The sequence below is a fragment of the Geotrypetes seraphini genome, chromosome 10 (genome assembly GCF_902459505.1).
Source record: "Geotrypetes seraphini chromosome 10, aGeoSer1.1, whole genome shotgun sequence".
NCBI classification, from domain to species: Eukaryota; Metazoa; Chordata; class Amphibia; order Gymnophiona; family Dermophiidae; genus Geotrypetes; species Geotrypetes seraphini.
The window spans coordinates 66,039,259-66,065,300 of NC_047093.1; the positions used below are offsets into that span (position 1 = coordinate 66,039,259).

The 26,042-nt window shown below is 42.4% G+C and overlaps 1 protein-coding gene across 29 annotated transcripts in view; it reads left to right on the forward strand.

Annotated features, from left to right (window-relative positions):
* The window catches only part of DAB2IP (DAB2 interacting protein), an 898,952-nt gene that overhangs the window by 308,298 nt on the left and 564,612 nt on the right, over nt 1-26,042 (forward strand). For 28 of the 29 annotated variants that reach the window (XR_004540860.1, XM_033960821.1, XM_033960835.1 and 25 more), the window contains one exon: nt 3,050-3,153. The exons of the other annotated variant lie outside the window; for it this stretch is intronic. Coding sequence is in view for 27 of the 28 variants with exons in the window: in XM_033960821.1 (XP_033816712.1) it covers nt 3,050-3,153 (104 nt within the window). In the remaining variant the exon portion in view is untranslated. The remainder of the gene's footprint in view (nt 1-3,049; nt 3,154-26,042) is intronic. 29 annotated transcript variants of the gene reach the window in all.

Genomic DNA, 26,042 nt, shown 5'->3' on the forward strand with positions numbered 1-26,042 from the left:
TTTCATACACACAGACAGATACACCCTCGCCCAATATGGAATAATCACAAACTAAAAATAGATATATGTAGACAAAAGTTAAACTGAGCTGCCAAGAAACCAGACTCTGCATACAATGCAACACTACAACCCCACAAAAACAGTAATACATGTCCTCTAATACTGTGCAAAATATAAAGACAGAAGATATAAATTTGAAAAAACTGATACATAACAATCACCACTTTACAAATTAACAAATAAAAATAAAACAAATAATGAGAAATAAGAAAATACCATTTCATTGGACTAATCCCCGTAAGCTCGGTCCCCATCCCCACAAACCACCTGATTCCATCCACACAAGTCTTGAATTGTTTTATATTGAACTTATTATATTAAAGTATAAAAAGAAACAATATTCTGTACAATTGTCAATTTATAAATCAGCGTCTTCTCCCCACTCTCTCTTCCCCATTTCCCTTCAGCGTCCTCAGCCCACTCTCTCTTCACTTTCCTTCAGCGCACGCACATAAAAACAAACAAGTAATTTTATATCATTTTCATTCTATTCATTCATAGAAATTAAAGTCTAAATAATGCCAGTCACATAACAAAACATGATTTTACAAAAATAATTTCCTGCACAGTCAAGCCTGCAAGGATTACTAGATGTCTTTCAGCAGCTCCCCTCCCTCCCTTCCCCTTACCTTCATGGCCAAGTCAAAATGATCTATCAACAATAAAATTTTAAAAACACAAAGCGCACTGTACGCAGAGAAAATGTTAATTATCATTTATATTCTGCGGGTTTACAAAGAGGTCAAGGCAGATGACTTTATGCAATGTCACCTCAGTAACAACTATACAAAAATAGACAAATATACCCCCTCCCTTTTTACTAAACTGAGATAGTGTTTTTTAGCGCAGGGAGCTGCGCTGAATGCCCCATGCTGCTCTCGATGCTCATAGGCTCCCTGCGTTAAAAACCGCTATTGCGGTTTAGTAAAAGGGGGCCATAGTGCAAAATATAGACAGCATATATAAATTCTCAAAATGAACACATTTTCATCACTAAATTGAAAATAAAATCATTTTTCCTACCTTTGTTTTGTTTGGTAATTTCATCAGTCTCTGGTTGCACTTTATTCTTCTGACTATGCATCTAATATTTCTTCCCTTCTTTCAGCATCCTGTATGCTTCCTCTCCTCCAGACCTCATTCCCTCCCCCAATGTTTTCTTTGTTTCATCCTGCTCCCTTCTTTCTTTCTCTCTCCATGCCCCCTTTCTTTCTCTATGTCTGTCTTTCTCTCTCTCTCCCCATGCCCCTTTTTTTTCTTTCTTTCTTTGTTTCACCCTGCCCCCTTTTTTCTTTCTGGCTCCCTGTCTCCCCCCCCCTTTCTTTCTTTATTTCTTCCTGCCCTCCGCCATGCCACCACCATTGGGAAACATGCTGCTGCCACCGCCACCGGGGAAAGGCTGCCACTGGCCATTGGGAACAGGCCGGCACCGAGTTCGCCCTGCTTCTCTTCCCCACGGGACCGACCAACTCTTGCCGCCCGACGTCAATTCTAACGTCGGAGAGGACGTTCTGGGCCAGCCCAGGCAGCGATTGGCTGGCCCAGAACATCCTCTCCAACGTCAGAATTGACGTCGGGCGGCGAGAGTTGGTCGGCCCGCGGGGAAGAGAAGCAGGGAGGGAGAACTTGGCGCCAGCCTTTTCCCGATAGCCAGTGGCAGCCTTTCCCCAGCGGCAGCCTATTCCCCAGTGGGTGGCCAGCTGTGCACCCCCTTGGGGCATGCACCCGGAGCGGACTGCCCCTCCACCCCCCTTGGTACGCCACTGACTATTGGTCTGATCCAGTCTGGCTAATCTTATATTCTTAGTCATTTTCACTATGTATAAATCTGAGATTTAAAACAAACCGGAGAAAATATTTCTTCGCACAATGTGTAATTAAACTCTGGAATTTGTTGCCAGAGAATGTGGTGAAATCAGTTAGCTTTGCAAGGTTTAAAAAAGGTTTGGATAATTTCCTAAAAGAGAAGTCCATAAATCATTATTGAGATGGCTTGGGGAAATCCACTGCAGATTCCTAGGATAAGCAGCATAGAATCTGTTTTGCTATTTGGGATCTAGCTAGGCACATGGGACCTGGGTTGGCCACTGTTGGAAATAGGATACTGGGCTTGATGGACCTTCGGTCTGTTCCAGTATGGCAATTCTTATGAAGGAACCAGATGAAGAGGGCGGCCTGGAATCAGATGGCTGGACATGTTGAAAACAATCATGGAGATGACCCTGGAGGACCTTACTGGACTAGCATAAAATCAATCTCTTTTTAGAACTGTAATTCATCAAGTAGTTAGGACTCGAGCAGATGTCAATGGCATCTAACTAATCTTAGGTATCCGGTTATAGAATTGCCCTTTTGGAATGGATTCTGCTGTGATGATTCTGATCAGGCACTGCACTGAATGTTAAATAGAGGAGCAGTCTAATGATTAGAGCAGAGGGGCTGAGAACCAAGAAATCCCGAATACCTGAACGTAGGGTTGCCAGATTTTCCAATTGGAAAATCCAGACCCCTAGACCCGCCCCCTGGCCTGCCCATCCCCCGCCCTAGCCCTTCTTCCCTGCCCAATGCGATTTGAGGAGGCATTTCAAAACCTGGACAAAGTGCTGGGTTTTGAAAAGAAGGACATGTCCGAGGAAATCCAGATGTCTGGTAACCTATCTGAATGTATACTACTTTGATAGCTTTCAGGCTTGCAGGTGGTATAAAAAAATTGAATTGAATTGACTGAACAGAGCACCATTAACTTACTTTTATTTAACAAAAAAAGTTTGAAAACATAAAACCAAAATTATTAGTACAAAATAGTAAGGAGACCATCCTCTACTCCCCCCCTCCCCCAAATAAAATGAAGCAATAGCAGCAAGAAACAGGAAATGTAAAGCATGAAAAAACAGTCTGGATTCAATGACCTTGCTTTTGTTTTCATACTGATCTGTTCTTTCCTCACCCTCTTTGTGGTTTAATAATTGGCATCTATTGACTTTTGCAGAATCTCCAACTGAGAAACCTGGCAGGAGGCGAAGCATGCCAGGCAGTGCCTTGGACAAAAATAGCACCATGGAGCCCGCCGCTGCTGCTCCATTTCGTGTCACGGTAATGTCCATTTTGAACGTCTCAGCTTGAACATTTATTGGCATGGGGTATATTAGAGAAATGTCCCTAGTCTGCATGCTGGTGTCTCCTAAAGCTGAAGCTTGTTTTCACCCAGTTATGACAGTGTCGAATCAGTTTGTGTCTCTGAAGAATTACCTCATATTTGCTGGGTTATACTAAATGGTGCTAGAGGTTTTATAGCATGGGCCAGCGAGGTAAATACTCCGACGCTCATAGGAATCCTATGAGCGTTGGAACATTTACCTTGCTGTCTTGCACTAAAAATCTCTAGCGCCATTTAGTACGAGGAGTCCATAGTCTTTATAATGAGGTTTAAAAGAAAAAAAAAAAGTCTTCCTTCCCTGTATTAACAAAGTAGAAAACTGTGAAGTTCCTTGGCTTATGGGAAGGACCATTTGCAAAGTTATTTTGTATAGGTAAAAAGCATTTTACCTATTGGCTGTCTAAAAATTGCTCTGCTTCAATGTGCTCCCAGCAATGCACTTTGGTCAGCGAAGGAAAACAACACACACTGACACAGTACATTTTTAACTCTCTGCACATTGTTTTACATAAAACAAGTGCTTAACAGAAAATGCAGTTGTGGACATCTGTGGGGATTTTGCTCCAAAAGCAAGTTGGCAAGGCCATATACATTACACCTTATCTTCGACAATTGCACTGGCTGCCAGTGACTTTCTTATCAATTTTTGTACGGAACAATTCCAGAGTATTTCAAGGAAAGGATGACTGTTTACTACCCTAAAAGATCTTTGCGCTTGAAAATTCAGCTTTGTTGAGGGGCAATGTTAATCCAAAATATGTAGAAATTTGTGTAATGACCTTTTGTTGTGCTAGGGTAAAATTATGGAATTTGCTGGTTGACCGTTAAGGAAATGTGCTGATAGAGGAACTTTCAGAAAATATTTAAAAACACTGCTTTTTTTTTTTATAGGGTCTGACTCACCTTGATCGAAGATTTATTGTGAATTTAAATCCTGATGTTTGTTTGTCTTTTGTATTGTTTTAAGCATTATATATGTTTGATCTTATGTAAACCGCCTAGGGCTAGACAGTATAGAAATTTTAAAAATAAATAAATACATTCACCTTGAAAAGGGATAACAAATACCCATGGATTTTGTCCCAAGGGTGGAGAGATCGAAAATTGCCTCTATATTATGTACAGAATGGCTTCCATGAATGATTTTATGAAACCAGGCTGTTTGCATGACCTGTTTGGGGAAAATATCCTAAAAGGACTTATTATATTTTATTCTTATGTTGAATGACAATGGGTTATGATTTGCTAAATGCCAAATGCTGAATTAGCCCTACTTTATATTTGACAACTTATATGGAGAATTTGGACTCTGTGCTGCTGCACATATTTTAAAATGTATAGAAAGGATATCCAACTCAGAATATGGATGTCCATATCAGTACATCACAAATGGAGGTTTTTAAAAAAAATTTATTTAATAGGATTTTATATACGCCTATCAAGATTATCTAAGTGGTTTTACAATCGGGTACTTAAGCATTTTCCCTATCTGTCCCGGTGGACTCATAATCTATCTAACGTACCTGGGGCATTGGAGGATTAAGTGACTTGCCCAGGGTCACATGGAGCAGTGCGGGGTTTGAACACACAACCCCAGGGTGCTGAGGTTGTAGCTTTAACCACTGCGCCACACACTCCTCCATATCTATCCTTATTTATCTCACATGTATTTTAGAGCAGGATACAGCCTATTCTAAAATACACTTGAGATGGATGTCCAGGTGCTGGGAATGTCCAGTAAATCCATTTTACAAACTAAAACATCAATGTTATGAACAGGGAAAACAAGGGATGTGGAGATCTAAGTGGCAGCATAGGAATGTGATTGAGATTTTTTATTTTTTTTAAATTATGAACCCTCCAAGAACAGAAGAACCCTTCTACTGTACTTCAATATAAACTGCTTCAGGAGCCTTCAAGCATGCAAGTGCCTGATATATTCATATACAGTAGGTATTTTTCTGTCCTTGAAGAGCTTGCAATTAAAAAAAAAAATTACAAAAATAGAATAGAAATGGGATTTGAACTTGGTTCACAATCTACTGCACTAACCATTAACTTGCTGCTCTGTGAAGAATGTCCCTAGTACCTGAAGCTGTGTTAGATAATTTAACTGGTTTCTAGGAATGCATATTCTCTGATTGGCTTCCTATCCTATTTATATCTTGGCCTTCTCATCCTACCTCACCATCACTTGCAAGCTATACTTTTGCTGATCTTTGGTATCTGACCTTGTCCTCCCTTCTACATATGAACCAGTTCTGCCAACCCTAACCTGGTTAAAAAGGATATGTACTAAATATAATCTACTTAGATGTGGGAGACTAGCCTGGTTTGTCTGGCTAGCCTGGCTTGCCTAGAGAGGTCAGCACATACAGCCAAGACACAGTTGCATATAAAGATAATTTTAATGTTATTGTTTGCATCAGTCTGTTTTCCCAATGCCTACCTCCGCCTATCTCTAGGGAAAATTTGAGAGCTTGGGTAGAAATCTCCTGTGAGTCCCGCCCCGTGACTCAACAATGAGCTCCTTAGCCCAGTGCATACTGGGACCTGTAGTTCCGCATATGATTAGCACCTTCTGCTGCCCGGGGGTATAATATTTGCAAGGGGGAGGGAAAACCCCTTCATCTGTTAAATACCCGCCCCTCACCTTATCCTTAATAGGGTGAGCACCTGCTTTTATCAGGGGCCCCTTCCACAAGGGTGAAGGGTAAGACATTCCCAGGGCACTTAGGACCTTATCCATGCTTCTGAATTGCCAAGACCACCCCAGGGCCTCAACCCCAACTGTTACTCGCCATGCTTCAATCATACATAAGGGAAGCAGTACCATCCTGACTCCGATTGAGTTAATTTCTTCTTCTTGTAATAGCCATAATAGCCATGGGGCTACTAGCTGTCCTCAACTCCAACTGTTACTCACCATGCTTCATTCATACATAAGGGAATAGGGTACCGCAAGCAGTACCATCCTGACTCTGACTGAGTCCATCTCTTCTTCTTGTAGTCCATAATAGCCATGGGGCTACTAGCTGTCCTCAACTCCAACTGTTACTCACCATGCTTCATTCATACATAAGGGAACAGGTTACCGCAAGCTCAAGGAAGTCAGAAGATGAGCTTTCCTGTCTTCTGTATCGACTGCAATATGTATGACTACCTCCCTTCGGGGATCCAGGCATACATTTGCGATCGATGCATGGAGAGGGATAGCTTGAAATGTCAGGTAAGACTATTGGAGGGAACAGTGATGGAACTCGAAGACAGAATCCGAGCACAGGAGAAGATTCTAGTGGAGTACAGCCCAAACGACGAGGTCAAGGATCTAGAAATGTTCATAGAGGAAGCCCATCAGCACCACGTAGAGATCCCAGGGCTGGAAAACTGTACTCAGGAAACCCATGTGAGTAGAGAAGACACCCATGCAAACACAGAAGAAAGCGAAGACGAGGTAGGAGAAAACCGCACACCAGGAGGAATAGCGAGAGCACAGGAAGATGTCCCCTCGCTCAAAGAACAGGGAACAATTTCAAGAGTATCATTGGAGGAAGAGGACTGGCACTACTCCAAGGACGTAGACCTACGCACCCCAAGGAACTCCCGAATAAAGAAGATGGGGATCATCGTAGGAGACTCCATTATACGACACGTGGACAGCCACACCGCAGGAGGAAGAGAGGACAGAGTCGTCACCTGTCTGCCTGGAGCAAGAGTAAAGGATGTGACCAACAGGATCTCCAGGATCATAGATGGCGCAGGGGGAGTGGACACCGCTGTGCTTATCCACGTGGGAACAAATGATGTGAGCGGGCGGAAGTATGACAGGGAAGAGATGAAGGGTCAGTTCCGCTCACTCGGAAGAAAACTGAAGATCAGGGAGGTGAAGGTGGCCTTCTCTGAAATCCTCCCTGTACCAAGAGCAGATGGAAAGAGACAAGGGGAATTGCAAGCAATCAACGCCTGGATGAGACGATGGTGCGAAGACGAAGGCTTCGACTTCGTGCGAAACTGGACGGCGTTCTGGGGAAAAAGCAAGTACTACAGAAGGGATGGACTACACCTCAACAAGGAAGGAGCAAGAGTTTTGGCAGGCAACATGAAGAAAGCAATAGAGAAGGCTTTAAACTGAAGGACAGGGGAAAGCCGACAGTCGACCACCGGTCGATGGTATGGACAACAGGATGCCCCGACGTAGGAACAAAGGACTACTACTCATACATAAGAGAGGTCGACCTCACAGCTAACAAAGGAGAACAAGCAGGAAGGGACAACTCAGACATAGGAGGGGAAGACCACACAGCAAACATGGAAGATAACACAGGAGCAGTAAAGGATACCGTAAATAAAACTGTAAGGACAGCCAAGAGTAGAAGGTCCAATAAGGTAACACGAAGGGAACTTAGATGCATATATACAAATGCTAGAAGTATAGGAAACAAAATGGGAGAACTAGAGATGATAGCAAGACATGAGAACATGGATATCATTGGCATAACAGAAACATGGTGGAATGAAGAAAACAAATGGGACACAGTACTACAGGGATACAAACTATATAGAAGGGATCGAGAAGGGCAGAAAGGTGGAGGTATTGCCCTATATGTTAAGGAAGAAATAGATTCTGTTGGAATGATTACAACAGACAGGAAAGAGAAGCTGGAGTCCCTCTGGATCAAAATTCCTGGTCAAAATGGCGCAGATACAAAAATTGGCCTTTACTATCGTCCCCCAGGACAGGCGGTAGACACTGACTCAGAAATGATGGAGGAAATCAAACAAGTATGCAGGACAGGCAATGTAGTTATATTGGGAGACTTCAATCTCCCAGGAATAGACTGGAAACTAGGAGCCTCCAACTGCGGCAAGGAGGCCAAGTTCCTGGAGGTGCTAGGGGATTGCTTCCTGGAGCAAATGGTAAAAGAGCCGACAAGAGGCGACGCCATCTTGGACTTAGTCTTAAATGGTCTCAAGGGACCGATAACAGAAGTAGAAGTCAGGGCTCCATTGGGAACGAGTGATCACAATGTAATCAACTTTAAACTGGACATCGGGAAAAGGAAACATGCCAAAACCTTAACCACCACCTTAAACTTTAAAAAGGGTAAATACGATTGCATGAGAGCCATGGTAACAAAACGACTCGAGAAGATGGTGGACAAACTTGAAACAGTGGATCAGGCATGGTGCCTATTGAAAAATACTATTGCAGAAGCACAAGATCTCTACATTCCGAGGATTTCTAAAGATCGGAGAACTAAAGGCAAAGGAGAACCGGCATGGCTTACCATACAGGTGAAGGAAGCCATAAAAGAAAAGAAGGACTCTTTCAAAATATGGAAATGCACGAAGACAACCGAAGCCTGGAACAAACATAAAGATGAGCAGAAGAAATGTCACAAAGCGGTGAGGGATGCAAAACAGGACTATGAGGAAAAAATAGCCCGGGAGGCCAAAAACTTCAAGCCCTTTTTTAGATACGTGAAGGGGAAAAAACCTGCAAAAGAGGCAGTGGGACCCCTGGACGACAAGGGAATAAAAGGGTACATCAAGGAAGATAAACAAATCGCAGACAAACTAAATTCCTTCTTTGCCTCCGTCTTTACGAAGGAGGACACCTCAACAATACCTGAAGCGGAGAAACTGTTTACAGGAGAAATAGAGGACAGCCTCACCACAGTTGAAGTGAACTTGGATCAGATATACTACCAGATCGACAAACTTAAAAGTGACAAATCCCCTGGACCGGATGAAATTCACCCGAGAGTCTTGAAGGAATTGAAGGTTGAAATCGGAGAGTTATTGCAAAAACTTGCAAACCTGTCAATCAGAACTGGACAGATACCAGACGACTGGAAGAAAGCAAACGTCACACCAATTTTCAAAAAAGGATCGAGAGGAGAACCGGGCAACTATAGACCTGTGAGTCTTACGTCTGTCCCCGGCAAGATGATTGAATCACTGATCAAGGATAGCATAGTTCAGCACTTGGACACACACGACTTGATGAAACCCAGTCAACATGGATTCAGGAAAGGGAAATCGTGTTTGACGAATTTACTCCAATTCTTTGAGACCGTGAACGAGCAAATTGATAGTGGAAAGCCGGTGGACATAATATACTTGGATTTCCAGAAAGCGTTCGACAAAGTTCCACACGAAAGACTTCTCAGGAAACTACAAAGCCATGGCATAGAGGGAGATATACAAAGATGGATAGGCAAATGGCTGGAAAACCGAAAGCAGAGAGTGGGCATAAATGGGAAGTTCTCTGACTGGGAGAAAGTGACTAGTGGTGTACCCCAGGGCTCGGTACTTGGGCCGATCCTTTTTAATATTTATATCAATGACTTGGAAAACGGAATATCCAGTGAGATCATCAAGTTTGCAGACGACACAAAACTCTGCCGGGCAATCAGATCGCAGGAGGATAGTGAGGAACTCCAGAGCGATTTGTGTCGGTTAGAAAAATGGGCGGAGAAATGGCAAATGAGGTTCAACGTGGAGAAATGCAAGGTAATGCATTTAGGCAGTAAGAATAAGGAATACGAGTACAAAATGACAGGTGCAACTCTGGGAAAAAGTGAACAAGAAAGAGACCTGGGTGTACTGATAGATAGGACCCTGAAGCCGTCGGCACAATGCGCGGCAGTGGCAAAGAAGGCAAATAGAATGTTGGGCATGATAAAGAAAGGAATCTCGAGTAGATCGGAGAAAGTAATAATGCCGCTTTATAGGGCAATGGTCAGACCTCACTTGGAATACTGCGTCCAACATTGGTCTCCCTACCTAAAGAAGGATATAAAACTGCTGGAGAGGGTGCAGAGACGAGCAACTAAACTAGTGAAGGGTATGGAGAAACTGGTATATGAGGATCGACTTAAAACACTGGGATTGTTCTCCCTTGAGAAAAGGAGACTGCGGGGGGATATGATCGAGACCTTCAAAATACTGAAAGGAATCGACAAAATAGAGCAGAGAAGATTATTTACATTGTCCAATTTGACACGGACAAGAGGACATGAAATGAAGCTAAGGGGGGACAAGTTCAGGACTAATGTCAGGAAGTTCTGCTTCACACAGAGAGTGGTGGACATCTGGAATACTCTCCCAGGGGAGATTATTGCGGAATCGACAGTCCCAGGCTTCAAAAGCAAACTAGATGCATATCTCCTTGAGAAAGGCATATAAAGATATGGTGGCTATAAATAAACCAGGTGTATACCTGGCGGGGCCTCCGCGTGTGCGGATCGCCGGACTTGATGGACCGAAGGTCTGATCCGGAGATGGCGCTTCTTATGTTCTTATGTTCTTATGTTCTAGTACCATCCTGACTCTGACTTAGTCCATCTCTTCTTCTTCTTGTAGTCCATAATAGTCATGGGGCTACTGGTTGTCAGTCTCTGGGTTCCCTCCCCTGTTGGATAGTCATGGATCAATGCACTCTGTGGCTTCTGACACACTTGACCTTTTGATACTTTATCACTTGGATCTGCAGACTTGAGTTTTGTTTTAAGAGTATAGTTGTCTCTTGTAACCAAATCAGAGTCCATTCCTTCCGTTACCAAACTTGGACTCCAGTTGCCTTCAATAAAATCTCATTGTTTATGCAGGGTTTTTTTATCTGGTTGTCTGTATCTCTGCCCCGTGTCTGGTTATTCTGTATCTCTGCCCTGCTTTCTTTATCGGGTTTCCAATCCCCTACTTGAAAGACTCACTCCTCTTTTCTCCCAGGAATTCCTTCTTTTCGTGGAGACTCTCCATTCAGGGAACCTTGTTAAGTACTATGGACTGAGACTCTTTCCCATCTATAGTTAATGTATTGGCACCTTGGTACCTAGGTACAGGGAAGAACTGAACTGTAAACCCCCGTGGATTTCCCGTTCTTGAGAACTCCACAGTGGCATACCCCATTGCCAGGCATGCATGCCTGTCTTAACTCCTTCCAGAATTCTGTAGAGGTTGCCAAACCCCTCTCTTCAGGGTCATCCTGGGTACTTTCTGCCCAGTTAGTCTCTTTCAGCCCCACAAGGGCGTCAGGAAGCCACTTCTCTGGACCTTGGGCTGATTCTTCTTCCATTCGATGGGTTTGTCTCTTTCTTAGTTGCTCTTGAACGGCCTGTAGTTTCAAATCTAATTTTTCTACTTGCTTCTGGCAGTCCTGCCCCGTGGCAGTCTCAGTAGCAAGCTGAGCCTGAGTCTCCTCCAACTTCTGGAACAACACATCATTCTCTTTTCATAGCTGAGTGCATTCTTGCTGGGTTCTCCCATCTATCTTTGCTCCCTCCTCCTCCCGGAGGTGCATCTCTTGTAACTTCCTTTGGAGCTTGCCATTAATCTCATCCAGTCCCCTTGTCTTGGCTTTCATTGCCTCACAGTTTTGTACTGCTTCTTTTTGCTGCTCCTGCAGTCTGATATACTACCAACCTGGCACTGTCGCTGCCATCTCCTGCTGTAGCTGCTCTTCTTGGGCATTTGCAGCCTCTGCTTTGGCCTGATAGTCAATCCTCTGGACTGTAACAAGGCAGACTTGTTCCTGTAACTTTTAGGACAATACCTCATTCCTTGCTTTGGGGTTGCCAGTTTTCTCATTCAGTTGCTTCACTATTCTTAGATACTTCCATCTCAATCAGCTGAGTCTGAACAGCTTTGTTGGCTTCTTGAGCCTCTTCCGTACATTTCTTCTCCCTAAACAACTGGTCCTGGACTTCCACCAGTTGCATCTGGAGGGTTTTCTTTTCCTCCCTTAATTTAGCTACATATTCAATATCAAATGGCTGATCTTCTAACGGGTCTTTAATTTGGCACTTAGCCTATTCTAGCTCAGTAGCTAGATCTGGAGGTGGGCTTTGGACCTCTTCCAGGTAGTCCTCCTGGAGCTCAGTTTCCCTTTCTGGCTGAGATACCATGGCAGATACCCCATTGCAAACTTCAGTGAGCTGTAAATCACAGGGTTTGACTGGGTTCCTCCTCTCAGGCTGTCCCTGAGTCAGGGTTTGGACCACCACCTGGTATCCCTCACTGGTCTCCTTTCACTTCTTAGAATTTTTGGGCTTTCATTTCCCCACTCTTCTGGGTTTAAAACCTGCTTTTTTTTCTGCTGACCAGTCCCTTGACTGCCTCCTGGTTGTCTACTGACTCCAGGTTACTTAATCTCTTGTGCTCCTCTGACCCTGCTGGAATTCTATTGCAAGACCAGCCAGGTTTCTTGCCACTCTTGCTTCCAAATTCCCATTTTGGGTTCTCAGATTCTGGTCTCTCACCTATGTAACCTGGAGTACCGACTTTTAAAACCAGCACTTCCCTGCAGAAATTCCACTGCTTTTATTCCACACTTAGGTTGCAGTCACAATTTTCAAAGTAAAGAGTGGCCTAAGGGATCTGGCCAATCGGAATCTTAGACCACTCCCAGTGTATCCCAGAATACACTGCGAATGGGGCCTAAGATTCGGATTGGCTCGGGGGCCTTAAGTGCCTGGGTCAATCAGGGAAGGGACAGGCCCACCCTTCATGAGATGGTGGGTCAGCCGGCTGGAAGCAGGAAAGGTGCTTCCGGCCAACCAACGATTTAAGGTGGGAGTGGGTTCTGGGGAGATCTGGTATGGGGGGGGTCTGGCGATGGGGGATGCCCATGATGTTCAGAAGGGTGGGGGGGTTCTGGCAGGAGGGACTGGGCATCCCTCCTGGCGATGTCGGGGGGGGGGGGTGTTTCCAGCAGAGATACTGGGCATCCCTCCTGCTGGTAGTCTTTGGGGGGGATGGGTTGCCGCTAAACTTATCCCGGTAGGGAGATCCCTTGCTGCGATTCTCTAACTGGCACCTTAAATATATACTTTATGGCTTAGCCCCTAAATATATAAAAGACCTTTTCTCTTTCACAACCAACAGACATAGGTGAAGCTCACACCCGAACTTTGTTTCTCCACCGGTTAGAGGTTGTAAATTTAAAAGTCATCACAAACATCTTTTCTCACATCAAGCAGCATTATGGGGTAAAGATCTAGAACAATTACTCGTGCCTACTACTTATAGGGAATTCAGGAAATGCCTAAAAACACATCTGTTCCTGAAATACTTAGGAAACCAACCCATACAGTCTTAGTTCTCAACAAGTGATCTCCAGAACTGTTAATCACTAAGTCTGAACTTTGTTTATTCCACTCAATCTGGAACATCTTTAATCATTGTAAACCGCATAGAACTTCACGGTCCTGCGATATATAAATTGCTATTTTTATTATTATTATTAGAGAATCAGGTTATTAGGTGGGCTTAGGCGCGATTCTGTATAGGACGTTCATGTGCAATTCTCAAAAGCCACTTAGGCGTCTTCTGAGACTGGGTGTCCTATACAGAATCTGGGCCTAAGAGTGTTGAAAATCAGACTTCTGTTTTAAATTTTAGAGGAGATCTTACTGGAAATCAGTGTACACGAGCCAAGAATGGTGTCACAATAAATGTTTCATGTCTAAGGTGTTTTTATTGTATCAAAGGTTCAACATTGTACAATCTATGCAAGCGAATATGATTTGGTGGCAAAAAGCCCTGAGCAATGCAAAAGATAGGATCAAAAAAACTTCACCAGCATGCAAATGTTGTTCTAACAAAATGTTACTTATCTTCTACAGCCCCAGTGTCGATCGGTGTTTTGCCATAAGGGCTACATCATGGTGCTTGCGTCTCCCTCACTGTAAACGATCAGCAGTCCCATATTTATAAGTACAGTAAAACCTTGGATTACAAGTAATGTGGTTTGCAAGTGTTTTGCAAGACAAGCAAAACATTTTATGAAATTTTAACTTGATACACAAGCAATGTCTTGCAATACAAGCACATACAGTATACACACATCACAACTGAGCCGATGGTTCTTCTCTCTCTGAAACTTCAAGAGTGCAGTGACTGTTCTAAACGAGCAAAGTCTTGCACTATGAATACATAGAGTATACACGCGTCACATCATCACAACTGAGCCAATGGTTCTTTTCTCTCCGACGCTGCGGGAGTGTAGTGACTGTTCTAAATGAGCAGTCTTGCAATACAAGTACGTATAGTATTTTGTGTTAAAGTTTTTGGGTTATTTCCTATGTTGTAATTCGCTTTGATATACGAGTGCTTTGGATTGCAAGCAAGCTTCTGGAACGAATTATGCTCACAAACCAAAGTTTTACTGTATAAGAATTTGTAAGTAGATTGATAGGTCCCATATAAACAACGCTCTAGCAAGGTTTTTCAGTTTTATAAGTTGATTTATTGCTACATTTCTTGTATTTGTCAAAGAGCATGGTCAGGCCATCTCACTCACCAAATCAAAGCCACTCAAACCATCACTTAAAAACACTAATCCAGTTTTAGGATTTACCACAGGATTATTCGAGTGAACTGTTGACACAATATCTGTCTGATAAGGGAGAAAAAAAACCCAACTAGCAACTAACCTCCTGTTTTATTTTTATTTATTTATTTCTTCCATTTGTGCGTCGCACATACCTATACAAGCTCTAGGCGACATTAGAGGAAGGGGTTAGAAGAGGGTAAGGAGGACTATGGAGGGCAGGAAGGAGTGGAGAGGAGAGAAGCATGTAGAATATTTCATAGAAATTCCTAACTTTTACTAAAGTGTGCTAAGGGTTTTAGCGCGTGTTTAGCGTGTGCTAAATCTACACATGTGCTAACCGCTAACACGTCCATAGACTAATATGCGCTCAGTATTTAGCGCGTGCTACAAAGCATAGTGCTCCGCAGTAAAAGGAGCCAGAAGACTTAGCATATTTCAAAATGAAGTTTAAAATTGCCAGATAACATAAGAGACGGAGTCTGAAGCAATGCGCTAGGAACACACTCAGTCAAAACCATTTGATCAGTTGAGGGTGCCTGCGGCAGGTGATAAACCAGAAACAGAGCATGTGCCACATACTTAGACAATGGAATTTGCAAATAAATAAATTCAAAACAAATGAAAGAAAAAGGCTTGCTTTGTTGATCTGTCATAAATCAGGAGTCTGGCATGTTTAGTACCTGAAGAGTTGCACATTAGCTCTCTTAGTTAGACCCCAGAGTGTGCTTCAGCTCGCATAAGATGTACTAGAAGAAATCAGAACTGCAATGAATTGGATAGTCAAAGAAAGCCAAACAAATGCCCAAGGCCTTGACCACGTTGTGCACTTAACTAGGCAATCTGTGAACCAATCATTTCCCAAATGTCCCTGCCTGAATTCAGAAACTGCACTCCCATCAGAAAAAATAAGTACATATCATAATAATAATAACTTTATTCTTTTATACCACCATAACCAAAAGTTATAGGCGGTTTACACTAAAAAGAGCTGGATAATCAGCGAAATATAATAATACAGTAAAAAATACAAATATATATAAAATAGAATTTCAATAATAAAACTCACTAAGTAATAAACTTATTGAACAAAGTGGTCTTAATTAATTTCCGAAAACAGCAATAGGATAACATAGCTTGCTGAACACATTTACCTAACCAAGATTGTTGCCTACCAGCATGAAATGCTAGAGTCCTATGTAAGAAGGTCTTATATCTATATGGGCTTATCTTGGTGGCTCAGTGGCAGCATTATCTGCTGCAGTGTGAAGAGTCCCTGGTTGATTCCTGGCTCAACTCGGCTAGAGATGCTTCAAAAGCAGCGGTTAAAGCCCTTTGGGAAGGTGGGGGTGGATTTGGAGCAGCAGGAGGAGTTCTGATCATCAACAAGTGTGAAACTGAGTGACTGGATTAGAGCCTATGATACACACTTTCTATTTGTAATGACCAGACTAAGCACAGAAAGAAGGTGGTCTGTTAAAATGTGAGGCCAACAATTCAGGTAATTGTGAATAAATCTCAGTTCCTAGCAGTGGCGTAGCGAAGGTAAAAGGTGCCCGGGGCGATGACGATCCTCCCCTGCTCTCTTCTCTGCTTCTCCTGCTCCTTCTCCACCTTCCATACCTCATATCTCTTAACTTCCCTGGTGTGAGCAGCAACACCAACGTGCTGCCGGTGTCGATGTCTGCTCTCCCTCTGATGTCACTTCCTAAGCGTGGGACCCGGAAGGCATGTCAGAGGGAGAGCTGACGCTGGTGCGAGCAGCCTGTTGGAGATGCTGATCGCACCAGCGAGGAGATAGAAGTACGGTAGGGGGGACTCTGTGCACAGCATGGGGAGGAGGGGGAAGGAGCGGAAGTTGGGGGCAGAGAGGAGGAGGGGTGCTGGTGCCCTCATCAAGACAGCGTCCGGGAAGGACTGCCCCCACCGCACCCTCCCTTACTACACCACTGGGTTCTAGCACTGGCTCTAACTGAACTGGAAGAGGAAGAAAGGTGTATGTATCAGGCTAGAACTAAGCATGCAAAAGGCAATAGGTACCAATTTCAACCCGTACCTCAAAACATTTGTTATTATTAATATTTGAGATAGTTAAAATATAAAATTGCTCCCCATTTGATATGTATAAGTGCTTAGAAACATAGAAAAATGATGGTAGATAAAGGCCAAATGGCTCATCCAGTCTGCCCATCTGTAGTAACTATTATGTCTTTCTCTCTCTAAGAGATCCTATGTGCCTATTCTGCGCTTTCTTGAATTCAGACATAATCCTTGTCTCCACCACCTCCACGGGGAGACTATTCCACACATCTACCACCCTTTCTGTAAAAAAGTAATTCCTTGGATTACTCCTGAGCCTGTCACCTCTTAATCTCATTCTTTGCCCTCTCACTATGGAGTTTCCTTTCAATTGAAAAAGACTCACTTCAGGTATTTAAACATCTCTATCATATCTCCCTCTCCTGCCCTTCCTCCAAAGTATACATATTGAGATCTTTAAGTCTGTCCCCATATGCCTTATGATGTAGACCATCAACCATTTTAGTTGCCTTCCTCTGGTCTGACTTCATTCTGTTTATATATTTTTGAAAGTGCTGTTTCCAAAATTGTACCCAATATTCTAAATGAGGTCTCACCATAGTCTTATACAGGGGCATCAATTCCTCCTTCTTCCTACTGCCATATTTCTCCCTGTGCACCCTAGCATCCTTCTAGCTTTCACCATCGTCTTTTCAATCTATTTGGCAACCTTAAGATCATCACATACTATCACACCCAAGTCCCACTCCTCTATTGCACACAAAAGTTCTTCACCCCCTAAACTGTACCATTCTCTCGGGTTTCGCAGCCCAAATGCATGACCTTGCATTTCTTAGCATTAAATCTTAGCTGCCAAATTCAGACCATTTCTCAAGCCAAACAGGTTGAAAAGGTGACGGCGATTGCTAGAAGGATGCTTTGGTGCACGGGGAGAGGAAAGGTCAGTAAAAAAAGGAGTTATTGATGCCCCTGTATAAGACTCTGGTAAGCATAGGAGCCAACTTTTGAAAATGATTGGGCATGCTGAACTGAAAACTTACAACAAATTTCCCCTCACCCAGCAAAGAAAAACAAAATACATCTGGTGGTGAATGAGCAACCTGTATCTAAATGTTAAGAGTAGGGCAGATAATGTGGACCAATCAAAAGCTAGGGTCCTGCCACTCTCTCCTCCCCCTCGCAGCTTGTCAGCATCATACCCTCTCTCTCTCTCTCCATTCAGGCCATCTACAGCACTTTTCTCCAACCAGTCCCTCAGCCCATCATCTATACCACATTTTGCCTTCAGGGTTTGTTTTTTACAATTTCATTTTTCCTTGCTCCTCCTTGTCCTCTTTCCCTCCCTCCCTACGCCCTCTGCACTTTTTATTGTTTTCTCCATTTGCACAGGCATAATTTGACGATTTATATTGGGGGGCAGGGAGTTTAGTAGTTCTCTATCTGCTCCAATCCCTAAATTGTTTTTAGTCTGTTCTGCTTCTCATTTCCCCTTGACCCAGACTTCTATTTCCCTACTTTACTCAGCAAGCTCCAATGCACTTTTCCTTAACCAGTTGCGGTTCGATGCAGGTTTAGCTCACCCATCCCTTCACTGCTTCCCACTTTTCACTCTCCTCTACAGGTGAGACTTCATTTCCTTGGTAGATTTAATTAATCTTCAATTTTTGTGACTCCCCATTGAACACAGGCATGGATCACTTCCCTGCTCTGCTCTCCCTGGCTCCAGGCACATTCCTGTTTTCTGGGGCTGCTTCCCCATCCCCCTTTGCACTGCAGCACTTCCCCTGGTACTCACAGATTCTGGGCCAATGACCACCTTCTGCCTTTAGAGTCTACACTTCTTCCCCCAAATTCACAGTTTAGTACTCGCAACTTTGGTTATTTGCGAGATTCTAAAACCTGACCCACCCCCGCCTCCCTCCCACCTCCCAGACCTTTCCACACCTTACCTGGTAGTCTAGCAGTGAAGTGGGGCAGGAATGATCTTTAGAATATTTATTATTATTTGGTGTTCTTAGCATAATGGATCTGACTGAGTTGAAATGCTTTTAAGCTGACATTCATCTCTGGTAAGATTACCACAATGTATCCAGAGTATGAACACAATGGAAGCAGGCTTAGATATAAAATGAGTTAAGAGCACATGCAGACAGTACTAGATTTAAAAAAAAAAAAACCTTTACTGGAAAGATGCAAACTTTCAGGACTTTAGGTCACATTTTCAAGTAATTTGTACTTAAATTATACAAATTCGAGAAACGCTTGCTGGCCTTTGGGAACCAAGATGGCCGCTGATGCAAGTTGCTGAACAGACGCTGAAGCGGACTACTACTGATAGCTCCTTTTTTGAGCTTTGCTTTGTCTAAATTTGCCTTGCCATGCTGAAAAGAAGGGGAAGGAGCACAGGTGGAGTCTCCCAGCGCTCCGGAACACCTACCTCCGGCAATATCGAAGCTTTGCTTCGGCGAATGCAGGGCATCATGACGCCGTCGGAAGTATCGCAGTTAGAGACACTCCAGGCAAACAGAATGGAGGCATCTCAGCGAAGTTTGGAGACCACGCTGAGCCCCGACGTTAGACCTCCTCCTCTGCACCCCCGAACAACCAGCTCCCCAGAGGTCGAGAGCCTACCGGAAGTCGGGATGGGTTCTCCCCTGGAGGCTGTGTGGAGCTGTGTGGGGGAAGCCGACTCAGGCTCACAGGTTCAGCAGGAGAGCCTGAGTATGGATGGGGCTGCAGTAACATCAGAATCTGTACCTACCCAGGCTGATAGAAGTGGAGGAGAGGGGTCAGCTGGTGAGAATAGACCTTTGTATACTCATTTGCAATTTCCTACCATAGTTAAACCCCAAGAAGTTACTTTAGATGCCTTGTGGGACCTGGTGGCTAATATGGTGAAAACAATAAATATTCAGCAAGTGTAGGGGAAAATAAATGATCATGAAAAGGAAATTACCCTAATAAAACAAGATATTGGTGACTCTAAGATATCTATAGAGAGTATTAAAAATGAATTAAAATCTTCCAAACATCTCCAAAAAACTTTAATTAAGGACAATGTCAATTTAAGAAGGAAGATTGAAACATCTGAAAATTTTTCAAGAGGTAACAATATCAGATTGATTAATTTTCCACGAATTACAACAATTACTCCTCGTGAGATGTTAAAACGATACCTGGTGGAAATATTGGAAGTTCCTGAGGGTTCATTACCTCCATTTACACAGGTTTATTATTTGCCCAAGAAAAATCAAACTCAACAACAAGAAGATAGCCAAGGACCAATAGATGTATCAGCATTACTGGAATTATCAGATAAAGAAATGGCTACTCCTGCAACATTAGTGGCAACTTTAGCCCTAACTATGGATAAGAATTGGATTTTGAGACTTTTCTTTAAAAATAGAGTGAAAGAATTCATGGGACTTAAAATACAAATGTTCCCAGACTTAGCTAGGGACACACAAAGGCAAAGAAAAGAGTTTCTTATGTTAAAACCGGGAATTAAAGCTCTTGGAGCAACTTTTTTCCTTCGATATCCTTGCAAATGTATTATACAATATAATTCACAAAAATATGTTTTCTTTGAGCCCTACCAGCTGACAACTTTCCTATCTCTATCTCGGCTTGAGAAGGAAAAGAAAGGAGGAGTATAGTATAATTTAGATGTCCATATCAGCTAACTTGCATCATTTTTCCTTAATTAACATTTCCTAGTTTCCGTTTTATAAATTACATTTTGGATCTTTGTGGACTTGAGCTGATTTAAGTTAATTTAATATCTTTGAAGTTATTATATTATTGTTGGACTTTTTTTTACTTAAAAGCTTTCTGTACAAGTATATCTTGAATTGTATTATTGAAAATGAATAAATAAATAATAATAATAAAAAAAATTATACAAATTCATATGGATCGAAATCCTATGAATGCACTAGGTGTAGCTGCTTGTCTGTCCTCTGACTGAATCGAGGGTTCTTCATGGAGCTCAGGGACCATATGATAACAATTCTTGCTTCTAGGCTTGTGGAAATCTGCTGCCATATCCTTGCTAAAAGAACAAAAACACTCCTACCCACACGCATACAATCGTTCTTATTAGGGTTATTCCAAAATTAAACAGTTCAGAGGGGTATTTGATGCAGATATCTTATTTAACAACTAATACAGCTAGTGTCATTCAAGCTAGATTTCTCATCAGCTTTTAATACTGTTGATCACAAAATGGTGGCACGCCTAGTAGAAACAGGTATCAGTGGAACAGTACTTGCCTGGTTTAGATCCCAGGTAGATAACTTTCCATACTGTTTGGCAGCACCTCATCGTCACCATGGGCACTGAGTTGTGGGGTACCACAAAGACTGATACTGTCACCTATTCTGTTCAATATACTCCTCAAGCCACTAGCCAAGCTGATTCGGTCAACGGACACTTAACTGTAGCAGGTTTCCTGGTCTTGCCTCGTCTGTGTAGAAAGAACCGACGTTTCAACCATGCTGTGGCATACCCTGAAGAAAGCCACAGCATGATGGCTGAAATGTCGGTTCTTTCTACACAGACGCGGCAAGACCCGAAAACCTGCTACAATCATGATGCTAGCTGCGGAAGCCTAAGAGAACAATGGACACTTAGTTCTACATCTGTATGGATGATGTGCAGTTACTCATACCCACTGAACTTGATTTACCCACAGCTCTGAATAAATTGACTACTTGTCTGACATCAATTCAAGAATGGGCTAAAAATAACAAATTTTGCCTGAATCCAAGTAAAACAGAACTTCTATGGGTCCCTACCAAAAGTGGGTACATAGCCGATATCAAGATCTCTTTTCGGAAATACAAACTCCCCCTCAAATCAGAAGTCAGGATCCTCAGAATATAGCTAGAATCAACACTTACTCTAATCCCCCAAATCCAAGCAATCTTCAACAGCTGTTTCATTTGCGACAACTACAGTCTCTCTCCTTACAATGGCAAGGCAAGTCTTGTCTCAATTGTGGATTGCCATAATAACATCAAGACTGGATTATTGTAACACACTCTATACTGGTCTGACTGCAAAGGGTCTGCACCAGCTCCAGTTGATTCGGAATGCTGCAGCAGGACTAATAGAAGGTTGTAAACGATGTGAGCACATCACACCAGTTTTGCATAAACTTTACTGGCGATCGCTACAATACAGGGTGAAATTTAGAACACTGTGTCTTATTTTCAAGGCCTTCAATGGAAATTGTCCAGAATACTTAAAGAACAGGATCTCCTTCTCTATAACTCCAAGGTCACTAAGGTCCTCCCAGGGAGTATTCCCTAAAGGACATTACATGATCTGATACCTGCTAACGAGCCTCCTCCGGAATTGTCCCCACACTCTGGAATGCATTCCCTGAAAGACTTTGCCAAATCAAGACTATTCTACTTCAGGAAGAATGTGAAAGCTTGGCTGTTCATAACATAACATAACATAAAACTCACTTATATATCGTAAATACCATTAAGTAACTGTAGAGGTTGATGCAAACTCTCTTTTTAAGAGAAGAGTTAAGATCCTCTTGAACCAAGTGAACCAAGTGTTCCTTCATGAGATTCATTTTACTCCTAGGACAAAAGTCCAGAGGAGGAAAAGGCTCACTCCTTTGAAAGAACCCTAGTGCTGGGGATCGTCTCTAACCTCACCATTCTCTATCTGATATAATTAGTAAGGGAAACATTTGTGACACCATGACATGGGTCTCTTATAAACCAAGATTCTTGCACATAGCTTACTGAAATCTGGTTTTGGTTAATGTAGCAACAGAAAGATAAGTTTTGGTGAGATACAGCCAGAACCTCCATTTTTATTTTTGCATTTTTTAATCCTTATCTATCCTACTAGTATTGATTGGCTGGAGTCTGATGCCAGCAGCCAGATGACTTCTTACTCTTTTGCTTTCCTAGTTATGTAGTTAGTTCTGTGTGATTTTTTTAATTTTTTTAATTTTAATTTTTTAAAAATGGTTTTCCTTAAGCAGATAAACAAACTGAACCTTGAATCATGAACATGGTGAGAAAAGTTCGGTGTAGTGCTGTAGATGCTCTCAAGCACATTTTAGAGTAAAGCAAAGAAACTAATGACAGTAAAAGTGACAGTCAAAGTTCTGGCATTGAATAGGATGGGTCTTTGTTGACTAGAAGGAGTCCATGCTTTCTTCTCCTGCCCAAATGGAGTTTTTCCTCCTGATGAAGCAAGAGTGAAACATGATCGGTGTTGAAGAAGAGTTCTTCTTTTCTTCTTCTTTTTTTCAACTTGTAAGAAGATTATTAGAGACGGGAACTTTTTAGAGACTGCTTTTGATTACACATTGGAACACTTGATATTTGGCAATTGATTTCACCAGAAGGATTTACTTTGGGATTACTGCAGCAGCAGATCACATTGAACCACAATCGCAGCCCCCCAGAGAAGAAATGAACTTCTACCAAAGATAAGTTTCTGTATTTTTCCATCTTGAAATGTTTACAACAGTTATAATTATGGAGGTAGGGAGGGGGCGATGATGTATTGTATGACACTGCTTCTTTATTGCTGCTGCTGGTAAATAGTGGTGTTAATTTACTGAGCACTATCATCATTATTTTGATTACATTTATAATATACTAATAATAATAACAGTTTATATACCGCAGGACCGTGAAGTTCTATGCGGTTTACAAAGATTAAAAGAAGGTACAAATAGATTGAACTTAACAGGGTGGAAGCTAGTGATTAACAGCTCAAGGGATCAGTTATTGAGGAGAAAGAGTTGTACAGGTCAGTTGCCTAGATATATCAGAAACAGATATGTTTTTAGGCGTTTCCTGAATTCCCCATAAGTAGTAGGAGTAAGCAATTGTTCTAGATCTTTACCCCAAAATGCTGCCTGATGTGAGAAAAGGTGTTGATGGTGTTTGAGTTTACATCCTGTAACTGGAGGGGAAACGAAGATCAAATGTGAACTTCTCCTATGTCTGTTGGCTTAGAAGGAGAAAAGGTCAGTTATGTATTTAGGGACTAGACCATATAGTACTTTAAAGCAGAAACAGGCAAACTTAAACTTTACGCGAGCCTCCATCAGTAGCCAATGCAGCTGTCGGTAGTAAGGTGTCACATGATCAAACTTCTTCAGCCTGAAAATCAGTTTGACCGCTGCATTTTGCACTAATTGTAATCGTCGCATATTCTTTTGAGATTTTGAGACAGGATTCTAGTTTCAATTTTTGTAATACAACAGTGGAGGATCCTAATTTTCATTATTTTCTCCCAATAGTAGTGGTTTTATAGAATAGGAAGGCCATGTGTCAGATGAGTTTTCTAGGCCAGTGGTCTTCATTACTTTCTAAGCTAGGGCCACTTTGAATTATAATGATCTAAAGAAGGGCCACCAAATATCTTCCTATTTGAGGCCATGACACTGCTGACCATTCTATGTCTATGTCTATGTCATCCACTCCAACAGCCCACCTTCAAACTTTGTTTGGGGGGGTATCCTCAAGGTTGTGAGTATTTTCAAATGCATTCTCTTGTGTCTATTGACAAATGCCTTGTCCTTCAAGCATGTGGCTCTTCCTCAATCCACTTTCTAGTTTCTATCCTGAGCCTGAGTAGAGAGGCAGAGCAAAAATAGATAAACAATGGGAGCCACTCCAGAAGTCTCCAGATTCTACCACTGGTTTCCAGGTGTTTAAGAATACTGCTCTAGGGAATGATACTGAAATAGCACTCAGACACTCAATAAGTTGCAAAACATAGATACACTAAAAGCAGGGTCCTCAGGAATCCCACCTGGTCATTCTGTATGCAAAACTCAGATTTCAGCAAAGCCTTTGACATGGTTCATCATAGAAGGCTCTTGAATAAACCTGACAGGCTGAAGTTAGGGCCCAAAGTGGTGAACTGCATTAGAAACTGGTTGATGGACAGACGCCAGAGGGTGGTGGTTAATGGCATTTGCTTGGAGGAGGGAGAAGTGAATAGTGGAGTGCCTCAAGGATCAATGCTAGGGCCAATTCTGTTCAATATGCTTGTGTGCAACATTGCTACAGGGTTAGAAGATAAGGTTTACTTTTTTGCAGATATTACCAAGATTTGTAACAGAGTGGACACCCTAGAGGGAGTGCAAAACATAAAAAAGGATCAGCAAAAGAATGCTCTAACGTCTGACAACTAAAATTCAGTGCACAGAAGTGCAGAGTGATACATTTGGGGAGTAGAAATATGAGGGAGCTGTATGTGCTGGGAGGTGAGAGGCTAATGTACACAGATTACAAGAGGGACCTTGGGGGTGATAATGACAAAAGAGTGTGATAAGGTAACGGCTGTATCCAGAAGGATGCTAGGCTATATAGAAAGAGGAATAATCAGGGAGGTATTGATGCCCCTGTACAGGTCGTTGATGGGGGCCTCCTTGGAGTATTGGGTTAAGTTTTGGAGGCCATATCTTGCAAAGGATATAAGAAGACTTGAAGTGGTCCAGATGAGGGTAACAAAAATGGTAGGGGGCTTGCGCCAAAAGAAGCACAAGAAGACCTGAATTTGGAGGAGAGGAGGAACAGGGGAGATATGATGCAGATGTTTAAATACTTGAAAGCCAGAGAAAGGAAAATAATAAAACTAGAGGGCATAAATTGAGGTTGCAGGAAGGTAGACTTAAGAGTAATGTTAGGAAATTATATTTCAAGGAGAGTGTGGTGGATGCCTGAAATGCCCTCCCAAAGGAGGTGGTGTAAAGGAAAATGGTGACAGAATTTTAAAAAGTGTGGGATAAACACAGAAGATCTCTAATTAGAAAATAAATGGTATAAATTGAAGAACTAAGGCCAATACTGGGCAGACTTGCACTGTCTGTGTCCCTTATATGGCGATTCGGTATAGGATGAGCTAGGGAGGACATTGATGGGAACTTAGAACATGAGGAAATTTCTGGCCAGACCTTATGGTATGTATCCGCAAATGATGAGATGGTTGGATAGGCTGGAGTGAGCTTCGATGGCAACTCCAGTAGTTGGAACCTAAGGACAGTACCGGGTGAACTTTACGGTCTATGGCACAGAAATTTCAAAGAAAAAAGACAGTTTAACCAGGAATGTATAATTCATATAACTAATGGGCAGACTGAATGGACTAGGTCTTTATGCTGTCATTTACTATGTTATTATGGGAGAAAGTGATGCCTCTCTGGAAATGATGGTACCTCTTTTAAGACCGGTTTGATGTATTAGTAATTCTGATCCTTAATTTTCATCTGCTTGTATGTGGTTCTTTTAAAATGTATGTCTACAACTATGTATGTTAAACTGTAAGCCACTTTGGAGAAAAGCAGATTATAAATGTTTTTAAATAAATATGGGGCTCATTTTCTTGTGCAGATGAGGATGGAACTTGCAGGGATGGGGCAGGGACAGGTAAAGAACTCGTGGGGACCGGTCAAGGAAA